The 17,305-nt window shown below is 50.0% G+C and overlaps 5 protein-coding genes across 5 annotated transcripts; 3 read left to right on the top strand and 2 right to left on the bottom strand.

The window, feature by feature from the left end:
• Positions 1 to 77: 77 nt before the first annotated feature.
• Positions 78 to 2,593, top strand: N7489_004150 (snoRNA-splicing protein PRP40; the record flags this gene model as incomplete). Its single annotated transcript, XM_056709902.1, has 4 exons — positions 78 to 212; positions 262 to 413; positions 462 to 1,548; positions 1,607 to 2,593. The coding sequence occupies 4 exons, from the start codon at positions 78 to 80 to the stop codon at positions 2,591 to 2,593; spliced, it is 2,361 nt and encodes a 786-aa protein (XP_056568323.1).
• Positions 2,594 to 3,357: 764 nt separating this feature from the next.
• N7489_004149 (oleate hydratase) lies at positions 3,358 to 5,028 on the bottom strand (the record flags this gene model as incomplete). Its single annotated transcript, XM_056709901.1, has 2 exons — positions 3,358 to 4,423; positions 4,478 to 5,028. The coding sequence occupies 2 exons, from the start codon at positions 5,026 to 5,028 to the stop codon at positions 3,358 to 3,360; spliced, it is 1,617 nt and encodes a 538-aa protein (XP_056568322.1).
• Positions 5,029 to 7,147: 2,119 nt separating this feature from the next.
• Positions 7,148 to 7,537, top strand: N7489_004148 (uncharacterized protein; the record flags this gene model as incomplete). Its single annotated transcript, XM_056709900.1, has 2 exons — positions 7,148 to 7,210; positions 7,259 to 7,537. The coding sequence occupies 2 exons, from the start codon at positions 7,148 to 7,150 to the stop codon at positions 7,535 to 7,537; spliced, it is 342 nt and encodes a 113-aa protein (XP_056568321.1).
• A 781-nt stretch (positions 7,538 to 8,318) lies between these two features.
• N7489_004147 (ATP-binding cassette domain-containing protein) lies at positions 8,319 to 10,574 on the bottom strand (the record flags this gene model as incomplete). The annotated part of the gene is made up of 8 exons (XM_056709899.1): positions 8,319 to 8,342; positions 8,414 to 9,485; positions 9,548 to 9,644; positions 9,697 to 9,858; positions 9,915 to 10,317; positions 10,372 to 10,383; positions 10,469 to 10,493; positions 10,555 to 10,574. The coding sequence occupies 8 exons, from the start codon at positions 10,572 to 10,574 to the stop codon at positions 8,319 to 8,321; spliced, it is 1,815 nt and encodes a 604-aa protein (XP_056568320.1).
• A 1,027-nt stretch (positions 10,575 to 11,601) lies between these two features.
• On the top strand, positions 11,602 to 16,166 carry N7489_004146 (chromatin-remodeling ATPase CHD1; the record flags this gene model as incomplete). Its single annotated transcript, XM_056709898.1, has 2 exons — positions 11,602 to 15,986; positions 16,043 to 16,166. The coding sequence occupies 2 exons, from the start codon at positions 11,602 to 11,604 to the stop codon at positions 16,164 to 16,166; spliced, it is 4,509 nt and encodes a 1,502-aa protein (XP_056568319.1).
• Between the last annotated feature and the right edge of the window lie 1,139 nt (positions 16,167 to 17,305).

Genomic DNA, 17,305 nt, shown 5'->3' with positions numbered 1-17,305 from the left:
AAGCGCATAACCGCGGAGATCAGTGATCAAGCTCCGTTTTCACTTTCTCTCTCTTGTTCTCTTCAACACCCTTGACAATGGATTTAAGCATCAACCCAGGTGCTGCCCTATGGCAGCAGGCGCAAAATGCTGAAGGTCGCGTTTATTATTACAATGTCCAGACCAAAGCCACACAATGGACCAAGCCTCAAGAGTTGATGACTCCGGTTGAGGTTTGTACTAGACCGCAAAATGTTATGAGCTTAACTGACTTATTTATAGCTCGCTCTCGCAAACCAGCCATGGAGGGAACACACTACAGATGCTGGACGCAAGTACTGGTACCACACAGAAACCAAGCAAAGCACATGGGAAATGCCTGAAGTTTACAAAGATGCGCTTGCACAGGCGCCCGCCCCCCTGGCACCCCCCGCGTAAGTGCCTTCCCGATTTGACTTATCTCAATCCTAACCATATTTTAGTGCGCCTTCCTTTGTGGCAGGCGGGACCTCTTTCCCGCAACCCCAGCAACGTGACCGTGAAGACTTTGACCGAGGTGACCGAGGTGACCGCGGCGATCGAGGATACGGCGATCGAGGATACGGCGACCGACGCGGTGGATATGCGCCATATGAAGCGAACGGCTTGGTTGCTGCTCCGGAATTCAAGACCATGGATCCCGACTATCATTCTCTTGAGGAGGCTGAGAGCGCCTTCATGAAGCTGCTCAAACGCCACAACGTGCAGCCCGATTGGACTTGGGAAGAAACAATGCGCGCTACGATCAAGGACCCGCAATACCGGGCTCTCAAGGATCCGCGTGACCGCAAGGCAGCATTCGAGAAATACGTGGTCGAGGTTCGCGCGCAGGAAAAGGACCGGGCCAAAGAACGCTTCGCCAAGCTTCGTGCGGATTTCAACACCATGCTGAAGCGGCATCCTGAAATTAAGTACTACAGCCGCTGGAAGACGATTCGTCCGATCATTGAGGGGGAGACCACATTCAGGTCTACCAATGAGGAATCCGAGAGACGCCAGCTTTTCGACGAGTACATTCTTGAACTCAAGAAGGCTCACCTTGAGCAAGAATCTGTCACGCACAAGGCTGCTATGGATGAGTTGATGAATATCCTGGGCTCACTCAACCTGGAACCATACACGCGTTGGTCCGAGGCTCATGCTATCATTCAGTCTGACAGCAAGTTCCAAGGTGATGACAAGTTCAAGACCCTGAGCAAGTCTGACATTCTGATTGCCTTCGAGAACCATATCAAGTCCCTGGAGCGCGCTTTCAACGATGCTCGCCAGCAACACAAGGCAGCCAGAGCCAGAAAAGAGCGTAAGAACCGCGAGCAATTTGTGGCCCTCCTCAAGGAGCTCCGATCCCAAGGTAAGATCAAGGCGGGCGCCAAGTGGATGAATATCTGCCCGATCATTAAGGATGACCCCAGATACCATGGCATCCTGGGCCAGTCTGGTTCGACCCCTCTTGACCTGTTCTGGGATATGGTGGAAGAAGAAGAGCGCGCTTTGCGTGCACCTCGGAACGACGTGCTGGATGTTCTGGATGTAAGTTCTCTCGGTCCAGTCGAATCGTTGTCTATCTATACTAACGAACTGGTTTCAGGACACACGATACGAAGTTACGCCTGAAACGACATTTGATGAATTCAATTCTATCATGTCTGCTGACCGCCGCACCTCAAAGATCGACCCTGACATCCTCAACCTTATCTTCCAGCGCATCCAAGAAAAGGCAATCCGGCGCACTGAAGATGAGAAGCATGCCGCCGATCGTCAGCAACGCCGTGCCGTGGACGCACTGCGTTCTCGTATCAAGCGCCTAGAACCGCCCATCCGGGTCACGGATACCTGGGCTGAAGTCCAACCTCGCCTTGAGAAGTACGACGAATACAAGGCCCTTGAGTCCGATGAACTTCGGGAGTCTGCCTTTGAAAAAGCAATTCGCCGCTTGAAAGAAAGAGATGAGGATGCAGAGAGGGAGCGCGAAGCACTCTCTCAAAGCCGTGGAGGTCGGCGGGACTTCGATCGTGGTGATCGTGACTACCGCAGTGGAAGAGGAGAACGACGAGGACACCGGACCCCTGAAATGGATGCATACGAAGCAGACCGTCGTAAGGCCCAAGCCGACCGCGAACGAACCTACCGCAAGGTCAGCGGTATTTCCCCGTCTCGTGACCGTCGCGATGAGCGTGGAGACCGTGACCGTTATCGTAGCCGGGACCGTGACTTTGACCGTCCCCGCGTTAGAGACCCAGACCGACGTGAAGACGAACGCGAGCGCCTGTACCGCACTCGTGGCGATCCCCGTGGAGGTCGTGATGAGCTTGATTACGGTGGTGGTACTGTCGGCGACACTCGGAGTGTGGCCAGCGGTGACCGCCGACGCCGACGTGACAGTGATACTGAGAGTGTGGCTAGCCGATCTGCTAAGCGGTACCGACGTGATAGCCGGGAGCGAGAGCGCAGCAAGGGTCCGAGAGCCCCCCGACGGGAGCGGTCTGCCATTCCGGAAGAAGAAAACGAGGATGCGAAGAAGGACGAGAAGGCCATTCATTCTGGCAGCGAGGAAGGAGAGATTGAAGAGGAGTAGATGGGTGTGGATGGGTGTGGATATTTCCATTCACACTTGACTTCATATGCAAGTAATTTCTGCCCTTCAATACACATGTAGGATATTGAGCTGAATCTATGTTGCAATCTCATTTGCTTTCTCCAGGCCCGGTAATCCCCTCTAGACATCTCCTACTCCGACTTGCATACTAAATGTAGCTTGGGCTCACTCTTGCGCTAAGGGTGATTCCCAAAAGTTGGTATCTGGACCATTTCAGCCACCCCTAATGCCACTCTAATGCCGAAGTAATTGCACTTCTAGGGGATGCGGCCGTTTATTGGACTTGGTTTTCCTGAGTACCTCCTTGGCCCGTGGCCTGCTCAATGATAATTTTCTTGACACTCAGGAAATATGTAGCTCTAGTTACAGTTAAATAATTCCGTGGATCCCCAGGTTGTATTTGTGACTGACCTTATATATACCATTCGAGACTTGCCATTCAAAACAATCCATGAAATGAAAATGCTGCAGGGTTACAAAGACAATCGACCAGCTTATCTCGATCGTATCATTGTGGAGCGAGCGTTGGGAGATCCGTGTGCATGATATTCGAGGGTGTAGTGAATCGATAAAAAGTCCCAAAGCAGGCCAAGTCAACGTACAGTTTCTTTCTTTCTTTCTTTTTTTTTTTTTTTTGGCTTAGGGATCTGAACAGTGACAGTGATCTGAACATTGGGCATACTGGTCGTTTCACGTCACCCTCGACCCCTTGATACGTGAGTGGCCCACCTAGCGTACTCATATCACCTCCAAAAGAGAATTTTTCTGATAATCGAGGTGTTCGAATAGAAAGGATCATCTAACTCTCCTTTCAGACCCATTAGCTTGTAGACTGCCGTTTTGGCAGTGCGGATGCCGTAACTGACGTCTGCGCATGTATAACCCGAGGACTCTGTAAACGGCCCCACAAGACCTACATTGGATAGGGGCGTAATTGATGGACGGTCATTCAATGCCCTCGTTATAAACAATGAACTCATCCGGGGCATCGCACGTGGAATGGTGACAGTCCGTGACAATGGCGGGTTGTAGTGGAGATTGAGGTGACCTAGTATCTCAGATAATATATCCGCACCGGAACAGTGGAGCAAAATCCGATTCACGTAATTTCCTTCGACTCTGGGGGCATGCGCAAACCCCCAAAGAACGCGGACATCTTCTGGCTGCGATGAAAAGACCGGCTGGGCGGGTATGCACAGATTTATCTTCCAATTGCTGTCGCCGAGAAATATGAATGCACCGGCCTCAGATCTGCACTTTATAAGTGATCTGAGGTCATCGTAGAGAACTAGATCCTGCGTGGTGATCGTGAAGGATTCCACCATAGTTTCAGACTGGCGCGTGCAGAAGTTGTACGGATTGCCAAGGCCGTTATGTTTATTGCCAAGGTCCAGCCATACTGACCAATTTTGGTCGAACAAATCGTCCGCATCGAGTGATTGCCACACTGGCGGAGAGTTATTCGTACCAACTGCTGAACCTGAGATGGTGGATCCGATATTCATAATCACGATATCGTTCTCCCCTAGTTGCTTGCGTAGTTGTTGTTTGCCTTTGACCAGGTTGAATCCTGTAACTTTTGGTTTAGCGTCATCTTTAGACACCTGTATATCCTTGACTTCGACGCCAAATCGAAAGTCAACTCCACAGCTTTCGAGAAAACGATAAATTGGCGAGTATAAAGACTCATACTGATAATACCCTGTGATGTCGAGGCAGCTTAGAATACTTAAGCTGTGGAATTGAGGCATATATTGACGAATAGAACGCCTGAACTCCGCTGCACTGTGCCACGGCTGGAAGCCAAATCTAGCGAAATATCAGAAACGGGGTCGACTAAGTAGTGCTGGGTAGTACAGATACGCACTGGGCAGACCAGATTGTCCAGAAAGGGCTTTGAAAAAGTTCTCCGGGAGAAGCTCCTGGACTTGCCTCTGTGATAGATATCTTTCGCGCTTGAAGAGAATTTGTATCAAAGCTATCCGACGCTTGATGCTCAGATTTAGTGAATCTGTGGGTATGTGATTCACTGAGCCCTTGGTCATAGCCAGAAAGCAGGTTCGAACGTCTCTTTTCTTGGGGACTCGGTTTGCCTCTGCCGTTTGTATCTCCTCCAAAAGAGACGGCCCTTGCGATTGTGTTGAGGGAAGAGTTGCGAGGAGTCTTTCCATCGGTAAGCCAGCTGGAACAGGCAGACATGCGGCGAATTGGTCGTATCCGTCGGACCAGCTACCTGGGCGGTGCGATATTCGCTCCGAGAACAGGTGCTTGTCTATGATATGGATTTTTGGTGGATGTACTTTGGCGTCTTTGATTAAATATACCGCGGAAGCTAATGCTTCACTTCCGCTTCCAAAGATCCACGCCTCGGTATCCTGGGTAGTACCCCGGTCTGCAAGCTGTGGCTGGGACATAATATCTAGATGAAGCAAATCACTCAATGCCGACAGAAGCAAAATTCCAAGCGAGGAAGCCTGTACTATTTAAGAGGCATAAATTGCCGCAACTGACGTCACCTGACCGTTTTCGTCAATTCACGATGGGATAACTTGGCATATTCCAAAGTCAAAGCTACCTATGTGAATGGCCTGCATATCGACGTATGAGCAAGTTTGCTGTAGATGGATCGGTGGATCGACGTCGTCCTCTGCCGTGCCCTATATGATTCTGGGTCACGTGGTGCTTAGTGGTGGGCCCCACCGGTCTATAAAAGCATAGGTAGTTACAAGAATCCACCCCTCAACCAATCCAAACCGAAATAGATCATCCCACTTCGTCTACCCCGATTGATCGGCCAGCCAAGAGATAACTCCGGGTATTCCTAGACTCGGGAGATGAGCCCAACTTACAAGAAAGATTGGTACGATGTGAGGAAGTCATTGCGGAACGGCCAGGTAGGCGTGGCGCCCACCTGTACTTACATAGCACAAGGGCGGCTGCGGCAAACTATGAATGCTACTACTGCTGCTGTAGTTGCGATTAATGGTAGAGCGAGTGACCCGAGTAGGAGAGAGCGTCGGGACTCCAATGCGGATATCACATCCGCAATTGCGACCAATAGCTTGACGAGCGGATTTGTGCTGAGATTCCCAATGGGAAAAGTCATATGGGATGCATATCTGATGTGCCATCTTCACTGTGACACACACGCTAGCTAGGGCTTGAGGTCATACAAAAAAGTAGTATATGGAACTGCAAGGAAATGAAGGATAGTATATTTGATTCGGCATAGAACTCAGAACCCAAGGAAAATTCCAAACTCTCAGCGTGCTATAAAATCATTCTAGAATACGAATATCTGACATCCAATCCGGATGAGAAATTAAACTAGAATATGGGACGTGTCCCCCAAGGAAATCCTCTTCTTCTGTAGAACTGTTCGCAATCTCCTGCTTGTCCATATTCAGTTGACTTGTTGAAATAGAGGTACCTTCAGACAATATTTCCTCCTTACGAGGGGTGATAACCTCTGGATGCACGTCCACGCGCTTGTCAGACCCCGCGATCTTATCCGAGAGAGCTTCTTCCGTGGTGTCCCTGGGTAATTCGTAACCCCTCAGGAGCTGCTCCAAGCATTAACGAAGTGTGTGGACCTACCTCTTTCTTAGCTCATGGGACATGGTGAATAAGCCCGATATCAGTGCCGCCAGTAAGTTTGCATGACCAACTATGACACTGAGATGCGGATTACGACTAGAGGCTTCTTTTGCCAGTTTAGCGCGACACATATGAAGAAGTTCAAGCTGGCATATGCTCATTGGTGTTGTACCTCTGTTACGATATATGACGCCCAATAAAAATCGTTCGAGTGATTTATCCAAAATAACTTCTTTCGAGAGCAGTACGTATGTGATGTTAGTATCCACAGCACGCGGAGGGTGTGGGTGAATTTATAGGTAACATTAGAACTTCCTCGAGTCGAAGGACAATGGTGAGCGGGTGGCGTTTTAGTCCACCTCACCCAGCCGAGCTCGAATGTTCCACGCCACCCTGTACGGTAGCAATACCAATGCGACGTGATTTGATCAGAATAAGGAAGGGTCTGGATTCCTACCATATGCGGCATCGCCAGCAAAAACTTGGCTGCTTTTCCACTGCCAAGCTCTTCATGGACATGGACGATATGGACGCTGATTCGCCTGTTCTCACGCCGTTTACACCCCACCCCCACAAAACTATATGACCTACAACTCTCTGGAGTCACATTCACACATCATGCCATGTCCTAAGGTCAATCGCAATTCGGCTGTCGCTTCGAAAGAGTCGCGCTGGGTTAGACAGGACAATTCACTGAAACAGCAAACGGGCGTAAATATCAACGTTATCTTAATCGAATGATATCTAACGTGGCCTAAAGGTCTAATAAGCCTAGAGATAACCCTAATCACTGTATGTATCCTAATAGTCTATTATAGTAGTTCGCTAAACCCGACGACCTTCGATCCAAACCATCTACACCCCTTCGACGTATACCCTCCTGTGTATGACGCGAACATATACCAGGCCCTACTGGAGAGGCCGATGATTTACAAGATGCATGACTCGAACCATTCATTTGACGCGGTTCGATGGCTCTGTGATGTTCGCGCAAGTCGAGTACGACGCAAGACTTTGCGCGGTGGGATGAAAAAGAAGGATCACTAGACCGAGGATAGCGTCCATTATTGGTACGGGCGCTGTCCTCAGCTTCAAAAGGAGTGTAACTCGGATTGGTCCAAGACGCCTCAGCGGTTCACAGGTCCGCTGGGACAAAGGTGTACGCCTCCTGTAGCGTTTCCCGTCGTCGATCTTGCTAGACTTCCTGCTAAGGCGGCATCTCCTAAGAGTGATGCGGACTCCGAGGGTGATGATGATGAGAGCGAGGCCAGTGAGAGCTCCGAGGATATGGGCTGGATGAAACCTGCTGTAGAAGATTGGACCTAGGATGAACATAAAAGAGCAAATAGGAAGTTCAAAAAACATCTGTACAACAATGGGTTGAAACTATCTACACGACGTAGAGGTAATGTAATGTACCTGGCAGCTTTTCAGCAATCGCCTCTTCCATGCCATCCCCAAGTCTGGAATCATTCTCATCACCAATCCATTCCGACGCGACATCTTTAAACAAATCATAAAATTCATGGAAGAGCTTTTTTTGGAACCCAAACCCTCCAACCTAATGCAAACATAAGAACTCCGTTGGAACAATAAACCATGCCGAACCTAATCCACCATTAAAAATTTAACCGGCGTTAGTGGAAGATCTGCAGACATGTGTTCCCAAACCGGGGGCCGATGACTCTGGATATGATATATAAACCCGGAGCAAATCAAGGCAGGTTGCAAGGCGAATAACGATGTAGACATTTGCTGATAGACTGACGAATGGCAACAGGTCGCAGAAGTAAAGGAGCGTACTAGACCAAGAATAGCAGGGTGTGAAGCAGGTCACACTACCTTCTAGTCGGGGTCACTGTTGCCATTTAAGTCATCATCATCGTCGTCATCTCCATCGTCGTCCGAGAGACCGTCATCGGCACCGGAAGAGGACCCGGCGCGGTGACGGAATCCCTCTCCCTGAACCCCCGAGGCACTGTATACGCCTAGGAACCCCATTAACCACATGATCTTCCAATCGCCGCGGTGCCTGTTGCGCGGCTGCTCATTATCGCGGCCATCACGTTTGTGACGGCGGCGACGATGCTCGTTGTGGACGCCCTTTTCAGTTCTCTTCTTCCAAGAAGTACTGTTGAATATAGTTAGCACCGGATTTATAAATGGAATTCGTAGCATCCATGGATAAGGTAGAAAACTTACGAAGTTGCCTGCCAGCTTCTGCTCCTGGTCCATTTGACTGTTGTACTTGTTGATACGGGGGCGGTAACTGGTGGGGTCACGACGGAAAGTGACATCCAAGCTCTTCAAGAACCTGTTGCAACCACCGACCAGAGACTCTGGCGTCTGAGCGCGAGCACTCACGGATGGCTGGCCGTCGAAGACGATGACACGATCAGCCAGGTAGGTGGCCATGATGAAATCGTGCTCGACGATGAAAGCGGTCTTCTTGGTGTGCATAATGAAACGCTTGATGACACGAGCAGCGACAATACGCTGCTCGGAGTCGAGGTAGGCACTGGGCTCGTCAATCAAGTAGATATCAGCGGGCATACCCAGAGCCAAGACAATAGCGACACGCTGCAATTCACCACCGGACAGGTTCTGAACCTCCTGGTCGATGAAGTCATCCATCTTCAGGGGCTTGTAGACATCGGTCTGGAACTGAGGAGACAGGAAAGCGGTCTTGATACGCTTGAAGAAGAGTTGACGCACGGTACCGGTGAACTTGGGTGTAATCTTCTGGGGCTTCATGCTGATGTTCATCTTGGGGACGGAGATAAGACCATCAGGCTTCAATGCACCAGCAAGCATCTTACAGAAAGTGGTCTTTCCAGTTCCGTTCTCGCCCATCATGACGACGATCTCGGAGTCGGTGAACTTTCCGGCCTCAACCTTCAGGTGGAAGTCACCCAAAGTCTTCTCCATCGTGGGATAAGCGAAGGCACGATCCTTGTCCGCAACGAACTCCTCACCCGCCTCGGCAAGACGGAAGGTCAGAGATTCCTCACGGAATCGCAGGTTCTCGGTAGGAATGTGGCCGTCCAAGAAGATGTTGATACCCTCACGGACGGAGGAAGGCAGAGTGACGACACCGTAAACAGCAGGACGACCATACAGCACGCAAATGAAGTCGGACAAGTAATCGAGGACGGACAAATCGTGCTCGACAACAATGACATAGTCATCAGGGCGGAGGAGGCTGCGGATTGTACGGGCAGCAGCCAGACGCTGCTTAACATCGAGATATGAGGAAGGCTCGTCGAACATGTACCTATATCAGTATTAGTAACGGAGAGGACTCAACGGCGTGAATATACTGAAAGAAGAACATACACGTCGGCCTTCTGCACACAAACCAGACCAATAGCAAAACGCTGAAGCTCACCACCGGAAAGGTGGCCGATATCACGCTGCGCAACTTGGTTCAGCTCTGGGAGAAGGTTAGCAAATGAATCCCAGGATATTGGAGTACGGGAACACACCAAGGACATCCATAATCTCCTGCTCGTTACCCAGCGCAGCGCGCGCGGAGATGAGCTGCTGCACCTGCTGAACAGGTCCCTTCACAGCACGGGGAATCTGATCGACATATTGAGGCTTCACAACCGCTTTCAGATCGTCTTCCAGAATCTTGGTGAAGTAGTCTATCACAGTTAGCAATGTCGGACAGAGGCCGTGACACTCGGGCTATGGTGCTTACTCTGCAAATCGGAACCACGGAAGTACTTCAGGATTTCCTCCCAGTCGGGAGGGTTGTCGTAACGACCGAGGTTAGGCTTCAGCTTGCCACTGAGAATCTTCAACGCGGTACTCTTTCCAATACCGTTTGTTCCAACCAGACCGAGAACCTGACCGGGACGGGGCATGGGAAGTCGGTGAAGCTTGAAACTGTTGGCTGAGTAGCGGTGGGTGACTTGGGTCTCGAGGTTGGTGGGCAAGTTGATAATGTGAATGGCTCCGAAGGGGCACTTCTTGGGGCAGATACCACAACCAATGCACAGACGTTCGGAAATGAAGGCGATCTTAGAAGAGGGATCGACTTCAATGCAAAGCTTGCCTGTGCGGACCACGGGACAAGACTTCTTGCATTCTTGACGACATTTCTGCAATTAATTAGCCTCCGTGCAGACCACCGAATATCATGACGAATCGCGTACCTTCGGTTTGCACTGTAAAGTTGGAAAGATGTGGTGTGAGCCAGGCATTCATGAACCGGAGAGAAAATCTTATTAGTGGGGGTATTTCGCGACGAACCTTGTCACTGTTGATGATCGCAATACTATAGAGAGAAATGTATCGTTAGCTGATGATATGACGCCTCAAAGGCTCCAGAAACATACCGAGTAAGCTTGTCAGACATGGTGGGTGGATGTGGTTCAAAGGAAACCGTGTGTATGAAGCGGGTTGAAAAAAAGAATCAGCACCAAGTGGAGGAGGGACGGAGGGTTGAGATTGGCGGAATAAGCGCTGTCGCAGGTAAATGAACTGGGCTCAGCAAAAGCACCAAGTATCTCTGCGCAGACTTGACTAGAAATAAGACAGGAAGAATCACTGCTATCAACGAACGAGGGGCGATAGAATTGAATGCACTTCGCTTTCTGTGGGCTGTGATGCCTTAGGCCACATCTGCGTCACTTATTTATCAAGGCGGTGATTGGCTGTTGGCCTGGGCTCGGACTGGTGGTTTATCCGAAATCCGCAAGCCACGTGATGATACGTTCTGTCCGGTGCCAAGCGAATACGCTAGTCCCAATAGGGTTAAGGTAGTTGGTGCCTAATAGATCGGGTGTCTACTTTCCCTGCAAACCAAACCGAAGCAAACCCTCCAGTCAGTCCCCAACTCTTAGTTCTTCCAAGTCTCTCGTCTCCTCCTCCCCCAAGATTCCAGCTTCACGCCTCCCCCCACCATTTACTTTTCCACATTGATCGACAGATCCCCCGCTTTCGGGGTCACCACGCTATGGAGTGTAAGTGATTTAATCTTTTCCTCAAAGCACAGACGTGCCGACCGAAGCATTCGCCGCGGTACTTCTCCGCGCTTGTCGACCCACTGCACGAATCCTTGAATCCCTCTATTCTGCTCCGATCGGGTCAGTTTTCAACTGTCGTTGATCAAGCGGCGTGCCACTGCTTTCTCCAAGTCTGGTTGTGTGTACCAATCTGTCCATTGCTTTGGCTTACAGTCTGGCCGCGTCCATCCCACCCGCTATCAAAAAACATACTCTTTCATCAAAGTCAATATCCTGTCCCATTGTGCTAGATTTTAGGCTCAATTTGACTGCAATTTGAGTCGCGTGCCATTGTTCCACCCGTCCCTGTCTCTTTCATGCCTCTCCTAGCCCGAATCGAGCTTCAATGCTGACTGCCCCTCGGTAATAGCCTCTGGCATGGTGATCCCATCTGCTCAGGAACCTCCTTCTACGTCGACCATGTCTAATGGCTACCCTATTTCGCCGGTCGCTGACGATACCCACACGGATGGCGATGTGGTAACGCAACGTGAGCGTAGTCCGTCCGAGCCCGTGGAGTCTCACCCCGTCTCCGAGTCCTCCCCCGAACCCGATGTTGCGGACGAGTCATATGACGGCGCGTCCGCCGATTCAGATGCGGAAGATGAGGACGCAGCGGACGACAACAGCGATTACGACGCCAATACATACAGCCGTGAAAACTCTTCATCCCCTCATCCCGTCCGCGGTGCGAAGCGCAAATCGTCACCGGTTAGCGAAACCGACCTGATCAGACAAAATCCCGATCTTTACGGGCTTCGACGAAGTGGTCGTGCTCGCACAACGCGCCCTGTCGCCGACTCATCTGACTCAGACTCAGATGATGTTGCACCACGTACTAAACGTCGTCGCAAAGATCCTTCCCAACAACCATCTAAAGCCTCGCGATCCGCTACTGTGTCTTCCCTATCTGAGTCCGACAGTGATGAGTATGGCGGAAAGAGTGCTCGTGCTAGCAAGGCGAGAAGGCGACGTCTCCAACAAACTGCTAGTTATGAGCCCTCATTGAACGAGGTCCGCTTCTCAACACGAACCGCCAAGAAGGTGTCAAATTACAACGAGGATGATGAGGAAGACGAAGCCATGTTTGAAGATGACCCTGAAGATCTTGCGCCGAACTACTGGGTGGAGAGTTATGTAGAGGACACTCGCCCCGCTGTCGACGTCGTCCTGAATCACCGCCTCAAGGAGGGCATCGACCCAAAAGCCAATGATCTCGGCCGCAACGACTTTGAGTTTTGTATCAAGTGGCAGGACAAATCACACTATCATGCTACGTGGGAAAGCAATGAATCGATAGCCAATTTCCGCAGCACGCGACGCGTGGATAATTATGTTCGGAAAGTGCTCAATGAGGATATTCGGTTGCAATACAGTGTCGACGCCCCTCCTGAAGATCGCGAAAAATGGAACCTCGATCGCGAGCGAGACGTCGAGGCCATAGAGGATTACAAAAAGGTTGAACGAGTCATTGGTGTACGTGATGGCGAGGATGGTACCACGGAATACCTTGTAAAATGGAAGCGTCTCTTCTACGATTCCTGTACTTGGGAACCAGAGGACCTGGTTAGTGAGATCGCTCAACGTGAGATTGACCGATTCCTGGACCGCACCGCTCGACAACCCATCTCCGACAAGAACGAGATGAATGTTGCCACGCGTAAATCCTTCGAGCCCATTCATGGAACTCCTAGTTTCTTGCAGAATGGAGAACTCAAGGACTTCCAAGTCAAGGGTCTAAACTTCTTGGCTTTCAATTGGGTCAGGGGTCGCAATGTGGTTTTGGCTGATGAGATGGGTCTCGGAAAGACAGTACAAACTGTCTCCTTCATCAACTGGATGCGCCATGTCAGGCGACAGCAAGGGCCATTTATCGTCATCGTCCCTCTATCTACAATGCCAGCATGGGCTGATACCTTTGACCACTGGACACCGGACCTGAACTACGTTGTTTACAATGGTAGTGAAAAGGCACGCTCCGTTTTGCGCGATTATGAATTGATGGTCGATGGGAATCCCAAACGTCCAAAGTTCCACGTTCTCTTGACAACCTACGAGTATGCAATGAATGATTCACCGTTCCTCGGCCAATTCAAGTGGCAATTTATGGCAGTGGATGAGGCCCACCGTCTCAAGAATCGCGATTCACAACTGTATATCAAGTTGTTCGAATGGAAATGCCAGGCACGCCTCTTGATTACTGGTACCCCAATCCAAAACAACCTTGCCGAGCTTTCAGCACTAATGGATTTCCTCAACCCGGGCCTTGTTGAAGTCGACGTCGACATGGACTTGAATTCTGAGGTAGCATCTCAAAAACTTGCGGAATTGACTACTGCTATCCAGCCCTACATGTTGCGGCGTACCAAGTCCAAGGTTGAGTCGGATCTTCCTCCGAAAACTGAGAAGATCATTCGAGTCGAGCTTTCCGATGTCCAATTGGAATACTACAAGAACATCTTAACGAAAAACTACGCTGCACTGAACGATGGGAACAAGGGTATGAAGCAGTCTCTCCTGAACATCATGATGGAATTGAAAAAGGCCAGCAACCACCCGTTTATGTTCCCCAATGCAGAAGCAAAGATTCTGGAAGGCAGTGCTCGTCGAGAAGACATCCTTCGAGCCATGATCACCAGCAGTGGAAAGATGATGCTTCTCGATCAACTCCTCCGCAAGTTGAGCGTTGATGGCCATCGAGTTTTGATCTTCTGTCAGATGGTTGGCATGCTTAACATCCTGAGTGAGTATATGGAGTACCGTGGTTACAAGTATCAACGACTTGATGGAACTATCCCGTCTGCCGCCCGTCGCTTGGCAATTGAGCATTACAATGCTCCTGGTAGCACCGACTTTGCATTCCTTCTTTCAACCCGTGCAGGTGGTCTCGGTATCAACCTTATGACTGCGGACACTGTCGTTCTGTTTGATTCGGATTGGAACCCCCAGGCGGATTTGCAGGCTATGGCGCGTGCTCATCGAATCGGTCAAACAAGACCTGTCAGTGTTTACCGCCTTGTCTCAAAGGATACGATTGAAGAAGAAGTCATCGAAAGAGCTCGCAACAAGCTCTTGCTCGAGTTCATCACCATCCAGCGTGGTGTCACAGACAAAGAAGCCTCGGAGATGCAAAATAAGATGGCCCGCGTGGTTGCCGAGCCTAACTCCACAGACGATATCTCTCGGATCCTCAAGCGCCGCGGTCAGAAGATGTTCGAACAGACCGACAACCAGAAGAAACTGGAGCAGCTTGATATCGATTCCGTCCTTGCAAACGCTGAATTACACCAAACCGAAGAGGCTGAGCAAATCCAAGCCGACGGTGGCGAGGAATTTTTGAAAGCGTTCGACTTTGTCGACATCAAAGTTGACGATCTCACCTGGGACGACATCATTCCAAAGGAACAGCTCGAAGTGATCAAGGCCGAGGAAAAGCGCAAAGATGATGACCGTTATCTAGCTGAGGTCGTTGAGCAAAATCGACCCCGCAAGCGCCATGCTCCCACGGACACTACAGATTCACGAGAGGAGCGCAAGGCGAAACGACTCGCACGAGCTCAAGTCAATATCGATGATGGAGAGGAAGAGAGTGCCTCCTTGGATCCTAAGCGCCCCCTGGGAGAAAAAGAATACCGTGCGCTTTCTCGAGCTTTCCTGCGCTACGGCGATATGGATGACTCCGAAGACCTCATCCTCGAGGATGCCAGGCTACAAAATCGCGATCGAGGCACCGTTCGTGATGCTCTTCATGAAATTACCGACAAGGCAAACGCGCTTGTCCAAGAGAGTCTGGATCAATTAGAGGCCATGAAACAATCGGGTAGGAACCCCACCAAGAAAGAGCAGAAGGCCGTCTTGTTCGATCATCACGGTGTCAAGCGACTTAATGCATGGACTATCGTTGAGCGTCCACCCGATATGCGCCTTATCCGAAGCATCATTAAAGCATTGACTGATTTCAAGACATTCCGGCTTCCTGAGGCTACCAAATTAGCGGACTATAGCTGCCAGTGGGGTGCGCGCGAAGACGGGATGCTTCTTGTGGGTATCGCACGCCATGGGTTTGGTGCATGGACTCAGATTCGTGACGACACTGAGCTTGGCCTCGGCGACAAATTCTTCCTCGAGGAACACCGAGTGGAGCGCAAGACGCAACGCCTACAGACCGAGGAGAAGGCAACGAAATCACCGGGTGCTGTCCACCTTGTCCGACGAGCTGAATACCTGATGTCTGTTCTGAGAAACAAGTACAATAACAACGCTACAGCAAGAAGGGCAGTTGACAATCACCATCGCAACAACAAGCGTGGCTCACGGGTTTCGGGTAGTGGCAGTGTCTCCGCCTCTCCAGCGCCCTCGAGCTCTCGCAGGCCTGAGAATCCCCGCAAGGGCCATCGTGAGTCTGATCGATCACGGCCCCGCCCCCGGGATGTGGACCGTCATAATACTCCCAGCCATGACTCTCGTTCACGGTCTAGTCTTGATGATCGTCCACGTCATCGTCTATCCGATGCCTCTAACGATGAACTTCGTCGCCGCAAAGGTCATGAGAACGGCAGTTCTAATAAAGAAGACATGGCCTTCATGTTCTTCAAGCCTATCGTTGCCAATTTGAAGCAAGTGTCAATGATCACTGCCAAAAATTACCCAAGCAAAAACGAGCGGGCCCAGAAACTCCGGCTTACTCTTGTGAAGATTGGAGAATTCATTCGCAATAATCTGGAGGGCTCGCAATCGATGCCCTCCTTGGAGGTCCGACTCTGGTACGTCCGCTTTACACACTCACATTCATCTTTTCATGTTCTGACTTGACTTCCAGGGATTACGTTTCACTCAACTACTGGCCAAACAAAGATGCCAGTGGTGCTAAGCTGCAGCAGATGTTCAATAAGGTCATGGAAGCCAGCAAAGCTTCCAAGGCCTCTAATGGCAGCTCAGCTTGAGCGATCGTACCCCGCCAGCACACTGGGTACAGGTGTTCTTTGTTTCAGCTCAACTTTAGCACGGTTTGATGATATGCATGTCCAGCGTTTCTGATATCGGATATCTACCTATCCTTTTCCTCCTCTTTTTCTCTTTTTTTTTTTTTTTGATGATAGACACTCGGCGTATGCTTTTGCGATCTCTTCTCCGTCTACTCTCCACAATATTCCCAATCCCAATCTTTGACTATGTTATTCCGGTATTCTCGCATTGGACTCGAGTTTCTTTGGAGTCGTTGTTATTCATCTTCAGACATCTCGCACAATTCCTTGAGCTGCCCTCATCAAGGTGACCTCCGTCTCTCTCTTTTGCTCTTTGTTCGTTGAAGGTACATATGGATGCAACTTGTTGAATGGCATTGCGAATGGCGTCCGAATTCTTGCGTGAGCTCCAAAAGCACAGAAAGAGAATCTTCGAAATGAGCATGATCCACAATCTTGAATGATCACTGCATGGCGCGTTTTGGGGTTCTCTTCTTTTCAGATGTTTTCCAGTGGGGGAGTTTTGGACTGGCTCTCCATGGTCTTGTTTTGCCTGGATTGAGCCGTTCATACCATATCCCCTTTGCTTTAGTTTGCTTTTCTTGTATGCTGTGAGCATACTAGGATTCTTCCTATGGAGGCACCCGTAATCAAGGGCAGTTTGTTTTCTTTTCTCTGCACATGTATCTTATGGAGTGGCTGCTATGGCGTCGACTGATTTTCTTTATCTTCCTGGGATCATCCAGTGCGGATCATGTTATTTGAATTTCTTTGACTTGATTTCTGGTTAGAACCAACGTAAGACTAGCAAAGCACTTGGGCCTCAGTATGAATTGTCATTTAAGACTACAAGTGTCTGTAGACCATCACATAGACTCCAGGTAGATGGGTGACTCGAACAAAAGGATCCAGGTCTATCAATCCACACTCATCTACATGAGCTAATAAGAGCTCTGAACAGGTCATACCTGTATAGGGCCCTGGTAGTTAGTTCATAATTGGCAGGTGATATCGGAGACTAGAAATAAGGATGTGGGATGGACTCCTCTATCTAGCCTTGCATTATAATGCCGCGGTGAGAAGCGAATCATGATTATTGACAATATAACTGTGATCAC

The sequence above is a fragment of the Penicillium chrysogenum genome, assembly GCF_028827035.1.
Source record: "Penicillium chrysogenum strain IBT 35668 chromosome Unknown utg000002l_segment0_segment0, whole genome shotgun sequence".
Taxonomy (NCBI): Eukaryota; Fungi; Ascomycota; class Eurotiomycetes; order Eurotiales; family Aspergillaceae; genus Penicillium; species Penicillium chrysogenum.
Note: the sequence above shows the minus strand (reverse complement) of the source record. Positions and strands in the feature narration are given on the sequence as shown.